General features: G+C 37.8%; 1 protein-coding gene across 1 annotated transcript in view; it reads left to right on the top strand.

The window, feature by feature from the left end:
• ZNF41 (zinc finger protein 41) overlaps window positions 1-11,028 on the top strand; it is a 32,858-nt gene extending 21,830 nt beyond the window's left edge. Inside the window, exons 3-5 of the mRNA XM_036016314.1 lie at window positions 3,805-3,931; window positions 4,198-4,293; window positions 8,623-11,028. Of these exons, the coding sequence (XP_035872207.1) occupies window positions 3,805-3,931; window positions 4,198-4,293; window positions 8,623-10,664 (2,265 nt within the window). The 3' untranslated portion in view covers window positions 10,665-11,028. The remainder of the gene's footprint in view (window positions 1-3,804; window positions 3,932-4,197; window positions 4,294-8,622) is intronic.
• The last annotated feature ends 5,535 nt before the right edge of the window (window positions 11,029-16,563 follow it).

Raw genomic sequence — 16,563 nt, 5'->3', positions numbered from 1 at the left:
TTTTTTGTATGCCAATTGGCTTTCTGGGTTTCCAGCCCTTCACAGCACCTAGTCCAGGATATATGGGACAAAAAGAAAACACAGGAAAACCACTATTGTGTCATTTGACAGGTTCTGAGGTCCCTAGCCAGTTTACCTTCTCTCCAACTGATAGAGTCTTCTTTTTTCTTTTTTAAGATTTTTAATTAATTAATTTATTTTTAGAGAGAGGGAAAGGGAAGGAGAAAGAGAGGGAGAGAAACATCAATGTGCAGTTGCCTCTTGGGCTGGCCTGTGACCTGGCCTACAACCCAGGCACGTGCCCTGATTGGGAATCAAACCGCTGACACTTTGGTTCGCAGGCCGACACTCAATCCACTGAGCCACACCAGCCAGGGCTGACAGTCTTATCTTTGTTTTACATATAATGTCCAGGGCTTTCAGTTGTACTTAGCAAATTGGAGCAAGGGAAAATCATGTCTATTTCACTTTTGTTCAATTGGCAATTTTTAACTTAATTTTTTTGAGCAGTTAACACATTCTTTTGGTTTTCTTCCCCAGCACCTCAGATCTCCTTAGTACAGAAAACTGGTCCTGATTAGTTTGTGGGTGGGGTGTATCTTTAGAGATTATGCAAATAAATACAACAAAAAAATCTTTAACATTTTCCCACAAAGACAGTAGATACCGTTATATTAAACACTGATTTTTTTTAAGTACTGGTTTTTTTACCTTTTTATCATGAAATATTACATACATTTTAAATAATGCTGCTGTAAATATTCTTGAATATGCCTCCTGCTGCATATGTACACATCTTTAAATTGGGCATATTTCCATGAGTAGAATCACTGTATCCTAGTGTATGCATGTCTTCAGCATTACCAGATGAAACCAAAATATTTTCCAATATGGTTGTACCAATTTACATGGCCATGGGTAATGCGAGAGTTCTCATTGCATCATATTATTTTCATTACTTTGTATTTTTAGCCCTTTTCATTGAAAACATTCTAAGGGTTGTGAAGTGGTATCTTATTGTGGTTTGAATTTGCATTCTCTGGTTAACTGAGGTTAAGCCCTTGCTATGTGTCTATTGACACTTTGGATTTACTCTTTTGTAAAATGCCCATTCAAATCCTTTTCCCACTTTCTACTAGGTGGTCTCTTTTCTTCCTATTGGTTTGTGAAAGTTATTTATATCCTCTAAATAAAAGATTTTGTCAGTAATATTTGTTGAAGATATCTTCTATTCTGTGGCTTTCCTGTTTCCCCTCTTATAATGCTATCTTTTAAATGAATAGAAGTTTTAAACTTTATTATAGACAGACTTATCAATCTTTTTCTTTATGGTTAATGTTTTTAGTATCCCATTTGAGAATTATTTTCCTAAACCAACATCATGAAGATATTTGTCTATATTGTCTTTTAAAGTGTTTATTGTTTTGCGTTTCCCCCATACATTTCTTCCAAATGCCTTTTAGCACCCTTTGTGTCTCCCTGTGTTGGTGTTCAAGTGTTTAATTTTTTCTGTATTTTATTCAACTCCATTGCCATTGCTAAGCACAGAATTGACCAGCAAATATATTGTATCTTGTTCTTACATTAACTGGAAGACATAAAGAGAACCCATATTAATCCCCATTTTTGAAAAAAATGAATGACTAAATGAATAAGTAAATGAATGTAATATGCAATGAATATCAAGATACTTCAATAAGTTTTTTTTCTCAGAAAATAAAAATGCAAGGAAAATAAAATACCTAGGAATAAACCTAACCAAAGAGGTAAAAGACCTGTATTCAGAAAACTACATAACACTGAGGAGAGAAATCAAGGAGGACACAAACAAATGGAAACATATACCGTGTTCATGGATTGGAAGAATTAATATCATTAAAATGTTCATACTACCAAAAGCAATCTACACATTCAATGCAATACCGATTAAAGTACCAATGGCATATTTCACAGACATAGAACAAACACTTCAACAATTTATATGGAACCATAAACGACCCCGAATAGCTGCTGCAATTTTGAGAAAGAAGAGTAAAGTAGGAGGAATCACAATACCTGACATTAAACTATACTACAAGGCCACTGTAATCAAAACAGCCTGGTACTGGCATAAAAACAGGCACATGGACCAATGGAACAGAACAGAGAGCCCAGAAATAAACCCAAGCCTCTACGGTCAATTAATATTTGACAAAGGAAGCAGCAACATAAAATGGAATAAAAATAGCCTCTTCAACAAATGGTGTTGGGAGAACTGGACAGCTATGTGCAAAAAAATGAAACTCGAGCACCAACTTACACCTTATACAAAAATAGATTCAAGGTGGATAAAGACTTAAATATAAAGCGTGACACCATTAAAGTCCTAGAAGAGAACGTAGGTAGGAAAATCTCAGATATTTCACGCAGAAACTTTTTTACTGACTTGTCTCCTAGAGCAAGGGACATAAAGGAAAGAATAAACAAATGGGACCTCATCAAAATTAAAAGCTTTTGCACAGCTAAGGAAAACAGTATCAAAATAAAAAGAGAACCAACTGTATGGGAAAACATATTTGCTAATGATACCTCAGACAAGGGTTTAATCTCCAAAATATATAAAGAACTTACGCGACTCCACTCTAAGAAGACAAGTAACCCAATTAAAAAATGGGCAAAGGACTTGAACAGACAATTCTCCAAGGAGGACATACAGAAAATCCAAAGACACATGAAACGATGTTCAATATCGCTAGCCATCAGAGAGATGCAGATTAAAACCACAATGAGATACCACTTCACACCAGTCAGAATGGCCATCATAAACAAAGCAACAAACAACAAGTGTTGGAGAGGGTGTGGAGAAACGGGGTCCCTAGTGCACTGTTGGTGGGACTGCAGACTGGTACAACCATTATGGAAAGCAGTTTGGAACTTCCTCAGAAAACTAAAAATGGATCTGCCTTTTGACCCAGCAATTCCATTGCTGGGACTCTATCCTAAGAACACTAAAACACCAATACAAAAGAACCTTTGCACCCCGATGTTCATAGCAGCACAATTTACAATAGCTAGGTGCTGGAAGCAACCTAGATGCCCATCAGTAAATGAATGGATCAAAAAACTATGGTACATTTACACAATGGAATTCTATACAGCAGAAAGAAAGAAGGAGCTCATACCCTTTGCAACAGCTTGGATGGAGCTGGAAAGCATTATGCTAAGTGAAACAAGCCAGGCAGTGAAAGACAAATACCACATGATATCACCTTTAACAGGAATCTAAACAACAAAACAAAACAAAACAAAAAACTAGCAAAATATAACCAAAGACACTGAAATAGGGGATAGTCTGACAGTGGCCAGAGGGGAGAGAAGAGGGAATTTCAGGGGGGAATGGGTAGGGATTACAGGAACAAATTTGGAGGACACATGGACAAAAACTAAGGGTGGGGGGTAATGGGGGGAAGGGGGGAGGGTTGGGTGGAGGGGCTGGAACGGGAGTAGGGGGGAGAAAACTGTACTTGAACAATGATTGAAATAAAAAAAATAAAATAAAATAAAATAAAATTGGGATCATCTCATTCAAAAATTTTGTAACCTGCTTTTAAATTTAATAATACATCTCAAATAGTTTTCAATAAAAATTAAAAAATAAAATATTCCTTAAAATAAAAAAAAAGAAAATAAAAATGCAAAACTAGGTACTGAGTGAAAACCCTATGATACATTATAGTAAAAATCATTAAAAAGAACTTCCTATTTATCTTCCTATTATACCCCCCTGCTGACCATGTTGTTTTGAACAGGATTGTATTGTTACAGGTCTCAGTGTCATTCGAGGATGTGACTGTGGACTTCAGCAGGGAGGAGTGGCAGCACTTGGACCCTGTTCAGAGGTGCCTATACCGGGATGTGACACTAGAGAACTATAACCACCTGCTCTCAGTTGGTGAGCACAGCCACCTATGTCTGTCAGGGGCCTCAGTGAGGCTATTTGCATTCTCAGCTGCTGAGTGTTCTGGGTCATTGCAAGTGTGTGTTGATATTATTGTCCTTGATTTGTCTGACACTCTTCAGTCCTTTTTCACCTCTGTGATTATTACTTTATTTCCAGTGAAATGTAATTAGTTTTCTGAAGAGCAAATGGAATTGTCATTGAAAGGTCCCTGAAGTCCATTTAGCTGGACTCAATCTTGTGTCATGTCCTGTTAACAGGGTACCAAGTTCCCAAACCAGAGGTCATCTTCAAGTTGGAGCAAGGAGAGGGACTGTGGACATTGGAGGGGGAAACCCCACATCAGAGCTGTTCAGGTGAGTGAGTGTGGTTCAGGCAGATGGAGGACATGGAAATAAATCTCACTTTTGTAGGAGACATTGGTACCTTCCAAAGGCTGTGAAGATAATTTGTCTTGGAAGCTGTAAACTTTTGTAGTTGTTTGGGGGATAGGTGACAGAAGACCCTAAATGCCATCTGATACCTAAATGCCATCTCCAGCTATGACCCAGCTATTGCCATATCTCTTCTGTTGGCTTTTTGACAAGAAAGCTATCTCCAATCCTGTACACTGGATCACATACATACCACCCTATTTAATATAGCACCTTTTTATACTTCCTACTCCACCTCCATCCCCCTTATCTTAGATTCTTTCCTTGTACATTCAGATATGTTTAAATTTCTTTCCTTTTATTCCAATTCCCCATATTCATTACTTATGCCTCCTCCCATGGGCACCTGGTCCAATGTATTTGATCTTTGAATTTGTGTGGTATTTCTCTTAAAGCCTGAAGTATTGGTTTATGAGTATGTACTTTTAGTATATATAAATTATTTTCTGCTATGTGTCTTAATTGTGTTCCTTTTTTTCACTTGTTATCTCTTGTCCTTTTGATGATAGCCATTCTAACAGGTGTGAGGTGATACCATTATGGTTTCAATTTCCCTGATGATCAGTGGTATTGGGCACCTTTTCATGAACTTGTTGTTCATCTGTATATTTTCTTGGAAAACTTTCTATTCAGTTCCGCTGGCCTTTTTAAAATTGAATTGGATTAGAGGGTTGGTTTATTTTGTTATTGTGTTATATGAGTTCTTTATATTTTGGATATTAACCTTTCATCAGATGTATGATTTGCAAATATTTTCTCCTATTACCTAGGTTGCTCTTCATTTTGCTGATTGTTTCTTTGGCTTTACATTTTTAACATTTTCTTTATGTTTAACACATTTATTGTCTTCATTGAATCTTACTCTATTCTGTGCTCTGTTTGTTGAGATGATACATTTTCACCCTGTGATCAGGTATCACTATTCCATGAAATGGCTCTTAATTACTTCAGCATATATGACTCTTTTCTTTTTCTCTTCCTCCATCTCATGGGAACTTAGAGAAAAAGCACAGGATTTTAGACTATGTGATAACTGAGGCTTTTAACTCTGTTTTTACAAAGTTCCCAGAATTAAGACCTTGTTTCTATTGTATAATTCAAGGTCTGATCAGAAGAGAGAAACCACATACTAATTTGAATCGGGAAGTTTAACAGAAAGAATTATTAGCTATAATGAGATTAAACTAACAAGGGGTGGCTAGTAAAAGTAAATAGAACTCAGCCCTGGCTGGCGTAGCTCAGTGAATTGAGCGCGGGCTGGGAACCAAAGTGTCCCAGGTTCGATTCCCAGCTAGGGTACATTCCTGGGTTGCAGGCCATAACCCCCAGCAACCATACATTGATCTCTCTCTCTCTCTCTCTCTCTCTCTCTCTCTCTCCCTTCCCTCCCTAAAAATAAATAAATAAAATCTTAAAAAAAAAGTAAATAGAACTCTAAAGAATAAAGAAATAGCAGGAATAAGGAACAGCCAGTACCTCTACTATTGTGATGCAGCACCCAAGCAAATGCCTCCCTTGCTTCCAAGGGATGAAATCCAGACTTTGCTACAAGGGCACAACTGTGGTTCACAGCATGACAGAAGAATTTCTGTGGTGCCATGCTGGCAAGAGGTGCTGGAAATCTTCCCTCTGGGGTTTCAGAAAGCGGATCATGGGGAAGTGTCTTGCTGAAGGTATTATACTACCAATCATCTGAGCAGCATGCCAAGGTAAACCGCTGGGTGCTACTGGCTGCAATACACTGTAGGGGTTAGGTGCTGGAGAAGTTATCCATTACAAGCCACCCACACTGCAAGACCTGGGTGCTGGAGAAGTTGCATGTGCATCATGAGCCAGATACTAGCAAAGCTGCCCACACTGCTCTCTCTGAAAGAGTGTGCTAACTGAGCCTACTAGAATGAGGAAGCAAAACCACTCTCCCCTGTGATGTCTCTCCATTACCTTCCACTGACCAAGCTCATCATTGTACCAGCTGATAAGGGAAAAACATACATAAAGAGACTCAGGTCCATTTTTGTAGAGTGGACAAGGAAGCATGAATTTGGGGTTGAGAGGCAATAAATTGATAACTGGCACACTTATTCTTCAGTTTCCCAGAGTGAAGCATGGAAATTATTTAGTAAATTTAAACTTAAATTTATTGAATTTGGGGAGATAGAGGAGGATATTTTACTCTTTTTCAGAAGGATTGTTCAAGTGTTTGCTAGGAGGCATTCAAAGAACCATAGAATATATTTGGAAAGGGAAGACAGCTGCATGACATGTTAATGATTTCAGTCTTTGTGTATTAATATTTTTTTATAACACAAAACTATACAAAATTGAGTAACAATGTATGTGGTGCCATATTTCTTTATATGTTCATAGCAGATACAACCTCCCCAGAGATGTACTGAAATTAGAAGTAATATCATGGGCAGTCCATTTTGAATATGCACAGAGGAGTAAAACAATAAGCTTAACATAAATGTATATTCTCTCATATAATAATTCTGAATAGGTTCACTCAACAAGTCAACCTTAATCCTGACATATCACTCATAGACCATGTTCCAAATCATTGTTCTAGCATCCCTAGGGCATTGTTGTCACTTGCATGGTTTATGTTGGGTCATTATTGCATTCAGTGGGGAGAGAAAGGAGGAATACAGAAAATTTGTCTACTGTCTTAAGGCTTGATATGGAAGTTGCACATATCAATCACTTTTGCTTATACTCCACTGGTGAGAACAAAGTGAAGATGGTCAATGTAATGCCCAGCTACATTCTGTTACTATAAAATAAGAGGTAAATTGATTTTGATGAATGGCTTGAAGTTCCTACAAAAGATGGCTTTCCTTCTATTATTTTACTCTTGTTAAAAGCATGTATTTCTGGGACCAAAAAAAACCTTGCAGCTGGCTATATAAGTGGAGCACAGATACCTATTTACTGTTTGTCTATGTCAAGATGGCTGGTGTTGTAAGAGTTTTTCTTATAGATATAAAAGAATTGATGTTTGATGCACGTAAGTTTAATGTTGATGCTCATAATGGTTCAGAGAGAAAAGCAAGAAGCAGAGAGATTAGTAAGGTTTTAGAGTTGATGTGTAATAAGGACATATGAAGTCTGTCTGGAAAGAGTCCAGCCATTGTTAATGTAATGAGAATGGATTGTGCAACACTGATGTAACCTGGCAGCCAAGGAGAGTGGACTAGAATGTACATGTGTGAATAATGATGACTTCACTGTACTAGTCAGTAGGGTGAGTAGACACCATTGAGAGAGCATGTGTATTCTGTGGCCATCACATTCAAAATGATGGAGTGAGTAGAGCAATGAATCTGCATCAGATTTTGCTTTAAGCTTGAATATTCCTCTATAGAAACTATTAAAATGACTCAGAATGCCACAGCTATGGGCAACTGGTGATTGGCAGCTTCATCACAACAACATGCCTGCTCATGGATCACATCTTGTGCAGAGTTTTTTTGTGAAACATGAAATCACCCAGGTGACTCAGCCCCACTACAGCCCAGATTTGGTGCTCTGTGACTTCTGGCTTTTCCTAAAACTAAAACCACCTTTTAAAGGGAACAGACTTCAGACCCTTGATGAGATTCAGGAAAATATGACGGGGCAGCTTATGGCAATTGGGAGAAATGTATAAGGTCACAAGGTGCCTACTTTGAAGGGGACTAAGGCATCATTTTCCTATGTGTAGTGTTTCTTGTATCTTGTATCTTGTTCTATAAATGTCTCTATTTTTCATAGAACATAGCTGGATACCTTCTGGACAGACCTTGTATAATCTGAAATATTTCTTGCATGCCAGGCTTCCCTTTAACAGGCTTTAGTTTCTTCTTCTGGTTACTTGTTTCATTATCCAGACCTTCTATTAGTGGATATGGGTTCCCAGGGTTCAAATCCTATCGCTCCCACTTATTTGGCTATTTGATTTTCAACAAGTTACATAACTTCTCTGTTTGTTTTCTCACCTGTGAAACATTATTGATAATGATAGCTACCTCTTAGAGTTTAGTGAAGATTAAATGAACTGTTATGTGTAAAGCACTTGGAACAGTGCCCACTGTATCGCAAATGTTATATAATTGTTTTGTATATAGTGAGTGTTCTACAAGAATTTTATATTACTGCATTATCACTATTTTCATTATTGTCATATGGACTCTGTGTTCATCTTGTCTGAATTACATGTACCCTCTATCCTCTGCTAATTATTCTTTGAGTCATTTTCCTTTTTCTTTTTAGATGAAGATATTGGGCAAACCCAACAACAGAGAGTTTCTGGAGAAGTTTTATTCTACTGTGAGAAATTTGGTCAATCCATAGAAGATTCATTGTGTTCCATTTTAGAATTGTGGCAAGATAATGACCAGCTAGAGAGAGATCAAGAAAATAACCCTGTAAGTCATGTGAAAGCATTCATTAAAGAGAGTGGCTATGAATGTAAAAACTTTGAAAAACTAATTCATATGAGTACCAAGATTGTTCCTTCAATTAAAAGACTCCATAACTATGACACATTTGGAAAGGGTTTGAAGCATACTTTAAACTTACATAATCATAATAAAAGCAATGCAACAATGAGCCTTGATAAGATTTTTGGAAATGGCAACAATTTCGCTCATAGCTCTTTCTGCACTAAGAATGACAATACTAATACCGAAACAAATGCTTGTGAACATAATCAATGTGGGAAACATCTTGGCCACAAACAAGCTCTCATCCACCATCAGAAAATTCATATCAGGAGGAAGCTTTGTGTGTGTACTGAGTATGTGAAGAGCTTTGCCCAGAAGTCAGATCTCTTTGCACATCAGAGAATTAATGCTGGAGAAAAATCCCATGAATGTAACAAAAGTAATAAAGTCTTCACTCAGAAGCCCCAAATTGATGTAGCTCAGAGTGTTTATACAAGAGAAAAATCCTATACATGTACTCATTGTAAGAAGGCCTTTACTCTCAAGTCCAACCTCATTACACATCAGAAAATTCATACTGGGCAGAAAGCCTATAAATGCAGTGAATGTGGAAAAGCCTTTTTCCACAGATCGTATCTCTTTAGACATATGAGAATTCATACAGGAGAAAAACCTTATGAATGCAGTGAATGTGGAAGGGGCTTCTCCCAAAATTCAGACCTCAGTATTCATCAGAAAACTCACACTGGAGAGAAACTCTATGCATGCAGTGAGTGTGGGAAAGCCTTCACAAGACAATCAGCACTCAGGATGCATCAGAGAATTCACACAGGAGAGAAACCCTATGTATGCACTGAATGTGGGAAGGCCTTCATCCAGAAATCACATTTCAATACACATCAGAGAATTCATACTGGAGAGAAGCCTCATGAATGCAATGACTGTGGGAAGTCATTCACTAAGAAGTCACAACTCCATGTGCATCAAAGAATTCACACAGGAGAAAAGCCCTATATATGCACAGAATGTGGGAAGGTCTTTACTCATAGGACAAACCTCACTACTCATCAAAAAACTCATACTGGAGAGAAACCCCATATGTGTGCTGAATGTGGGAAGGCTTTCAGTGATCAGTCAAATCTCATTAAACACCAGAAAATTCATACTGGACAGAAACCCTATAAATGCAATGGTTGTGGAAAAGCCTTCATATGGAAGTCACGCCTCAAAATACATCAGAAATCTCATATTGGAGAGAGACACTATGAATGCAATGAGTGTGGGAAAGCCTTTATCCAGAAATCAACACTAAGTGTGCATCAGAGAATCCATACAGGAGAGAAACCCTATGTTTGTCTTGACTGTGGGAAGGCCTTCATCCAGAAATCACATTTCATTGCACATCATAGAATTCATACTGGAGAGAAGCCTTATGAATGCAGTGACTGCAGAAAATGCTTCACTAAGAAGTCACAGCTCCGTGTGCATCAGAAAATTCACACAGGAGAGAAACCCAATATATGTACTGAATGTGGGAAAGCCTTCACTGACAGGTCAAATCTCATAACACACCAGAAAATCCATACTAGAGAGAAACCCTATAAATGCAGTGACTGTGGAAAAACCTTCACCTGGAAATCACACCTCACCATCCATCAGAAATCTCATACTGGAGAGAGACACTATGAATGCAGTAAATGTGGGAAAGCTTTCATCCAGAAAGCAACACTAAGTATGCATCAGTTAATTCACACAGGAAAGAAACCATATGCTTGTACAGAATGTCAGAAGGCTTTCACTGACAGATCAAATCTCATTAAACACCAGAAAACTCATAGTGGAGAAAAAAATTATAAAAGCAGTGACTGAAAAAAAGCCTTCAGCTGGAAATTGTAATCAGGTATGCATCAGATGGCTCATAGTGGAGAAGAGGAGTGCCTGATGACATAATCATTGTGTATGGGGAAATAGATGCGACAGACTACAGGTGAAGTGGACAGAAAGCAAACAAAGCCAAGTATCCCCCAAAACCAAATAACTACATTACCACAGTTAATACACAATTTTATGTGTAGGGAGACTCTTCAATAAAACCTTTTGACAATAGTCCTGTTTGGTTTCATGACCCATGCAGGGGCTCTCAAGCTCCTGTAAATAGTAGAAATAGGGACCCCAGAAGATGATTTTTAATCTCTTATGTTTCACTTTTTGAATAAAGAACTTTATAAATTTAGCATTGATTAGATCTTCATACCCTGGAATGTAAAAGTATTCAATATTGGACAAAATATTTCAAATTTATAGGGTGGGGCAAAAACGTTTTCATTGTCTAAATACCTGCAGGCACAGAAGTCAAAGCAAAAATCTACTTTGGAATGCAGATCTGTGAGTAGAAGCCAGGAGTTTTTGTGATCATTGACATTCAAAACACAGAAAAGACTGCATGAACTGTTCTTTCTCTTCCCTTTGAGAAGTCACCATGGTATGTTTCTTAAAAATGAAACTTTAAAACTTAAAGTTAAGTCTGACTTTATGCATTGGCAAATTAGAAAAAGCTCTAGGAGTGGGAAGATGGCGGCTTTACTCTAGGCAGCGTTTTTCTTGGCTTCTGTGAAGAGGAAGGAAACTTGTGGATCGGTGGAGAAACAGAGCAAGTGGACTAGGTTACTGAATCACTTTTGAAAACAGGACATCAAAAATTATTGTGATCATGGAAAAACCAGACGGACCCCGGAGTCCGGAAGAATGTGGAAGTGAGATCCAGAGAGCCAGTGTGCTCGGGAGCGCCCAGGGTACCTGACAGACTTGCTGAGATTTGGGCTGGGAGAGAGAGAAGCATTTCAAACATCCCTCAGCCAGCTGAAGCCAGCAAGATCAGAAAAACTGGTCTGGCCAGTTAGAAACCAATAAGAGAGTAGGGGGAAGCTGTGAACACCAGGATACATGAAGGAGATTGCACCACTGAATCTCACAAATATTCTACTACAGAAGTTCACACCATAATTACAGGGAATCAGAACAGATCAAATTAACAAACAAGAAGAAAAAAGAAGAAACACAGGAACAATGAGAAAACAAAGAAACAACCCCCAACTGCAGGGAAATGAGGAAGCCTCAGGAAAAATGCTAAATGAAATAGAGGCAACTCAACTATCAGATAGTGAGTTCCAAACAATGATTACCAGGAAGTTCAATGAACTCACATTGAGCTTTCAGAAATTAGAGGGAAACTACATCAATCTCACTGCAAACTACATAAACATGAAAAAGGAAATAGAAACTCTCAACAAAGGTCAAGAGGAAATGAAGAATACAATTTCTGAACTGAAGAACACAGTAGAAGGAATGAAAAGCAGGATCGATGAAGCAGAAGATCGGATTAGCGAGCTGGAGGACAAAGTAGAAAACAACATCCAGAAAGAGCAACAAAAGGAAAAGAGGCTCAGAAAAAATGAAGAGGGATTAAGAGAAATGCAAGACAATATGAAACGTAATAATATCCGTATAATAGGGATACCAGAAGGAGAAGAAGAGCAAGGGATTCAAAACCTAGTTGAACAAGTAATGAAGGAGAACTTCCCTAATTTGATGAGAGAAAAAGTCACACAAATCCAGGAAACACAGAGAGTCCCAATCAAGAGGAATCCAAAGAGGCCCAGCTCAAGACACATCATCATTAAAATGGCAAAATTTCAAGACAAAGAGAGAATCTTAAAGGCAGCAAGGGAGAAAAAGGAAGTAACATACAAGGGAGCCCCAATAAGGCTAACAGCTGACTTCTCAATGGAAACACTTCAAACCAGAAGAGAATGGCAAGAAATACTCCAGGTAATGAGAACCAGAGGTCTGCAACCAAGGCGACTATATGCAGCAAGGCTCTCGATCAAGACAGAAGGCCAAATAAGAAGCTTCCCAGACAAAAGAAGTCTAAAAGAATACACCTCCACCAAACCAGCTCTGCAAGAGATCCTAAAGGGACTGCTTTAAGGAAGGGAAGGAAAAGAGAGAGAGAGAGAGAGAGAGAGAGAGAGTGAGAGAGTGAGAGAGAGAGAGAGAGAGAGAGAGAGAGGGAGAGAAAGAGAGAGAGAGGAACACACGTACATAAAAGAAAATGAATAAGTACCTATCAATAATAACCTTAAACATAAATGGATTAAATGCTCCAATCAAAAGACACAGAATAGCTGAATGGATAAGAAAAAATGACCCACATATCTGCTGTCTACAAGAGACCCACCTCAGGATAAAAGACCTACACAAGCTCAAAGTGAAGGGCTGGAGACAAATCTTCCAAGCAAATGGACAGGAAAAAAAAGCCGGGGTAGCAATACTCATATCAGACAAAATAGACTTCCAAAAAAGGTCCATAAAGAGAGACCCAGAAGGTCACTTCATAATACTCAAGGGAAGAATCCATCAAAAAGATATAAATATTGTAAATATATATGCACCCAACATAGGAGCACCCAAATACATAAAGAAAATCTTAGAGGACTTCAAGAAACATATGGACAGCAACACAATTATAGTGGGAGGTTTTAATACCCCACTATCAAAAATGGACAGATCTTCTAAACAAAATATCAATAAAGATATTGTGGCATTGAACAATACCCTTGAGGAAATGAACTTTACTGATATATTCAGAGCCTTCCATCCAAAAGAAGCTAAATATACATTCTTTTCAAATGTACACGGAACATTCTCAAAGATAGACCACATGATAGGACACAAAACAAGCCTCAAGAATTTCAAGAAAATTGAAATCATACCAAGCATTTTCTTGGACCAAAGGGACTGAAGCTAGAAACCAACCCCAAGGGAAAAAAAAAACAAAAAAGACTCAAAATCATGGTGATTAAATAGCATGCTATTAGACAATGAAAGGGTCAAGAATGATATTAGGGAAGAAATCAAAAGGTTTCTGGAAACAAATGGAAATGAACTCACAAAACCCAAAACTTATGGGACACAGCTAAGGCAGTCCTGAGAGGGAAGTTCATAGTGATACAGGCCCACCTAAAAAGGTTAGAAACATTCCAAACAAACAACCTAACCCTACATCTACAAGAACTCAAGGAACAACAACAAAGGTAGCCCAGAGCAAGCAGAAGGAAGGAAATAACCAGGATCAGAGCAGAATTAAATGACATAGACACTAAAAGCACAATTCTAAGGATCAATGAATCCAAGAGCTGGTTTTTTGAAAAGATAAACAAAATCGACAAGCCTTTAAGCAGACTCATCAAGAAAAAAAGAGAGAAGACCCAAATAAACACAATCAGAAATGAAAGAGGAGAGATTACAACAGATACCACAGAAATACAAAGGACTGTAAGAAATTACTACAAAGAACTGTATGCCAAGAAATTTGAAAATCTAGGTGAAATGGACAAATTTCTAGAAAAATATAATCTTCCAAAACTCAATGAAAAAGAAACAGAAAGCCTGAACAGACCAATAACAGCAAAAGAAATTGAAGCAGTAATCAAAAAACTCCCAACACACAAAAGCCCTGGACCAGATGGTTTCACAGGAGAATTCGACAAAGCATTTAAGGAAGAGCTAACCCCTATCCTTCACACACTATTCCAAAAAATCCAAAAAGATGGGAGTCTCCCAAACTCTTTTTATGAGGCCAACACCATCCTAATTCCAAAACCAGATAAAGACACAACAAAGAAAGAAAACTTCAGGCCAATATCACTGATGAACATTGACGCTAAAATCCTCAACAAAATACTGGCAAACCGCATCCAACAATACACTGAAAAGATCATACACCATGACCAAGTGGGATTCATTCCAGGAATGCAAGGATGGTTCAATATTCACAAGTCAGTAAATGTAATACATCACATAAACAAAAGCAAAGACAAAAACCACATGATTATATCAATTGATGCAGAAAAAGCATTTGACAAGGTACAGCACCCATTCATGATAAAAACTCTTGGCAAAGTGGGAATAGAGGGAGCATTCCTCAACATAATAAAGGCCATATATGAGAGACCTACAGCCAACATCATACTCAATGGGCAAAAATTAAAATATTTTCCACTAAGATCAGGAACAAGACAAGGCTGTCCACTTTCACCACTTCTGTTCAATATAGTACTGGAAGTTTTAGCCACAGCAATCAGACAAGAAAAAGAAATAAAAGGCATCCAAATCGGAAAGGAGGAAACAAAACTGTCACTGTTTGCAGATGACATGATATTGTACATAGAAAATCCTATAGACTCTACCAAAAAAACTGCTTGACCTAATCAATGAATTTGGCAAAACAGCGGGATACAAAGTCAATATCCGGAAATCAAAGGCATTTCTGTACACCAACAATGAAACAGCAGAAGCAGAGATCAAGGAAAAAATTCCATTTGAAATAGCAAAAAGAAAAATAAAATACCTAGGAATAAACCTAACCAAAGAGGTAAAAGACCTGTATTCAGAAAACTATATAACACTCAGGAAAGAAATCAAGGAAGACACAAACAAATGGAAACATATACCGTGTTCATGGATTGGAAGAATTAACATCATCAAAATGTCCGTACTACCCAAAGCAATTTACACATTCAATGCAATACCTATTAAAATACCAATGGCATATTTCACAGACATAGAACAAACACTTCAAAAATTTATATGGAATTATAAACGACCCCGAATAGCTGCTGCAATTTTGAGAAAGAAGAGTAAAGTAGGAGGGATCACAATACCCGACACTAAACTATACTACAAGGCCACTGTAATCAAAACAGCCTGGTACTGGCATAAAAACAGGCACATAAACCAATGGAACAGAACAGAGAGCCCAGAAACAAGCCCAAGTCTCTATGGTCAATTAATATTTGACAAAGGAGGCAGCAACATAAAATGGAGTAAAAATAGCCTGTTCAACAAATGGTGTTGGGAGAACTGGACAGCCACGTGCAAAAAAATGAAACTTGAGCACCAACTTACACCATATACAAAAATAAATTCAAGGTGGATAAAAGACTTAAATATAAAACCTGACACCATTAAAGTCCTAGAGGAGAACGTAGGTAGGAAAATCTCAGATATTTCAGGCAGAAACTTTTTTACTGACTTGTCCCCTAGAGCAAGGGACATAAAGGAAAGAATAAACAAATGGGACCTCATCAAAATTAAAAGCTTCTGCACAGCTAAAGAAAACAGTATCAAAATTAAAAGAGAACCAACTATATGGGAAAACATATTTGCCAATGATACCTCAGACAAGGGTTTAATCTCCAAAATATATAAAGAACTTACGCGACTCCACTCTAAGAAGACAAGGAATCCAATTAAAAAGTGGGCAAAGGACTTGAACAGACTCTTCTCCAAGGAGGACATACAGAAAATCCAAAGACACATGAAACGATGTTCAATATCGCTAGCCATCAGAGAGATGCAGATTAAAACCACAATGAGATACCACTTCACACCAGTCAGAATGGCCATCATAAACAAAGCAACAATCAACAAGTGTTGGAGAGGTTGTGGGGAAAAGGGATCCCTAGTGCACTGTTGGTGGGACTGCAGACTTGTACAACCACTATGGAAAGCAGTATGGAACTTCCTCAGAAAACTAAAAATGGATCTGCCTTTTGACCCTGCAATTCCACTGCTGGGACTCTATCCTAAGAATACTAAAACACCAATCCAAAAGAACCTATACATCCCAATGTTCATAGCAGCACAATTTACAATAGCTAGATGCTGGAAGCAACCAAGATGCCCATCAGTAAATGAATGGATCAAA

This window comes from Phyllostomus discolor, chromosome X (assembly GCF_004126475.2).
Source record: "Phyllostomus discolor isolate MPI-MPIP mPhyDis1 chromosome X, mPhyDis1.pri.v3, whole genome shotgun sequence".
Lineage (NCBI taxonomy): Eukaryota > Metazoa > Chordata > Mammalia > Chiroptera > Phyllostomidae > Phyllostomus > Phyllostomus discolor.
This window is presented reverse-complemented; position numbering and strand designations above follow the sequence as displayed.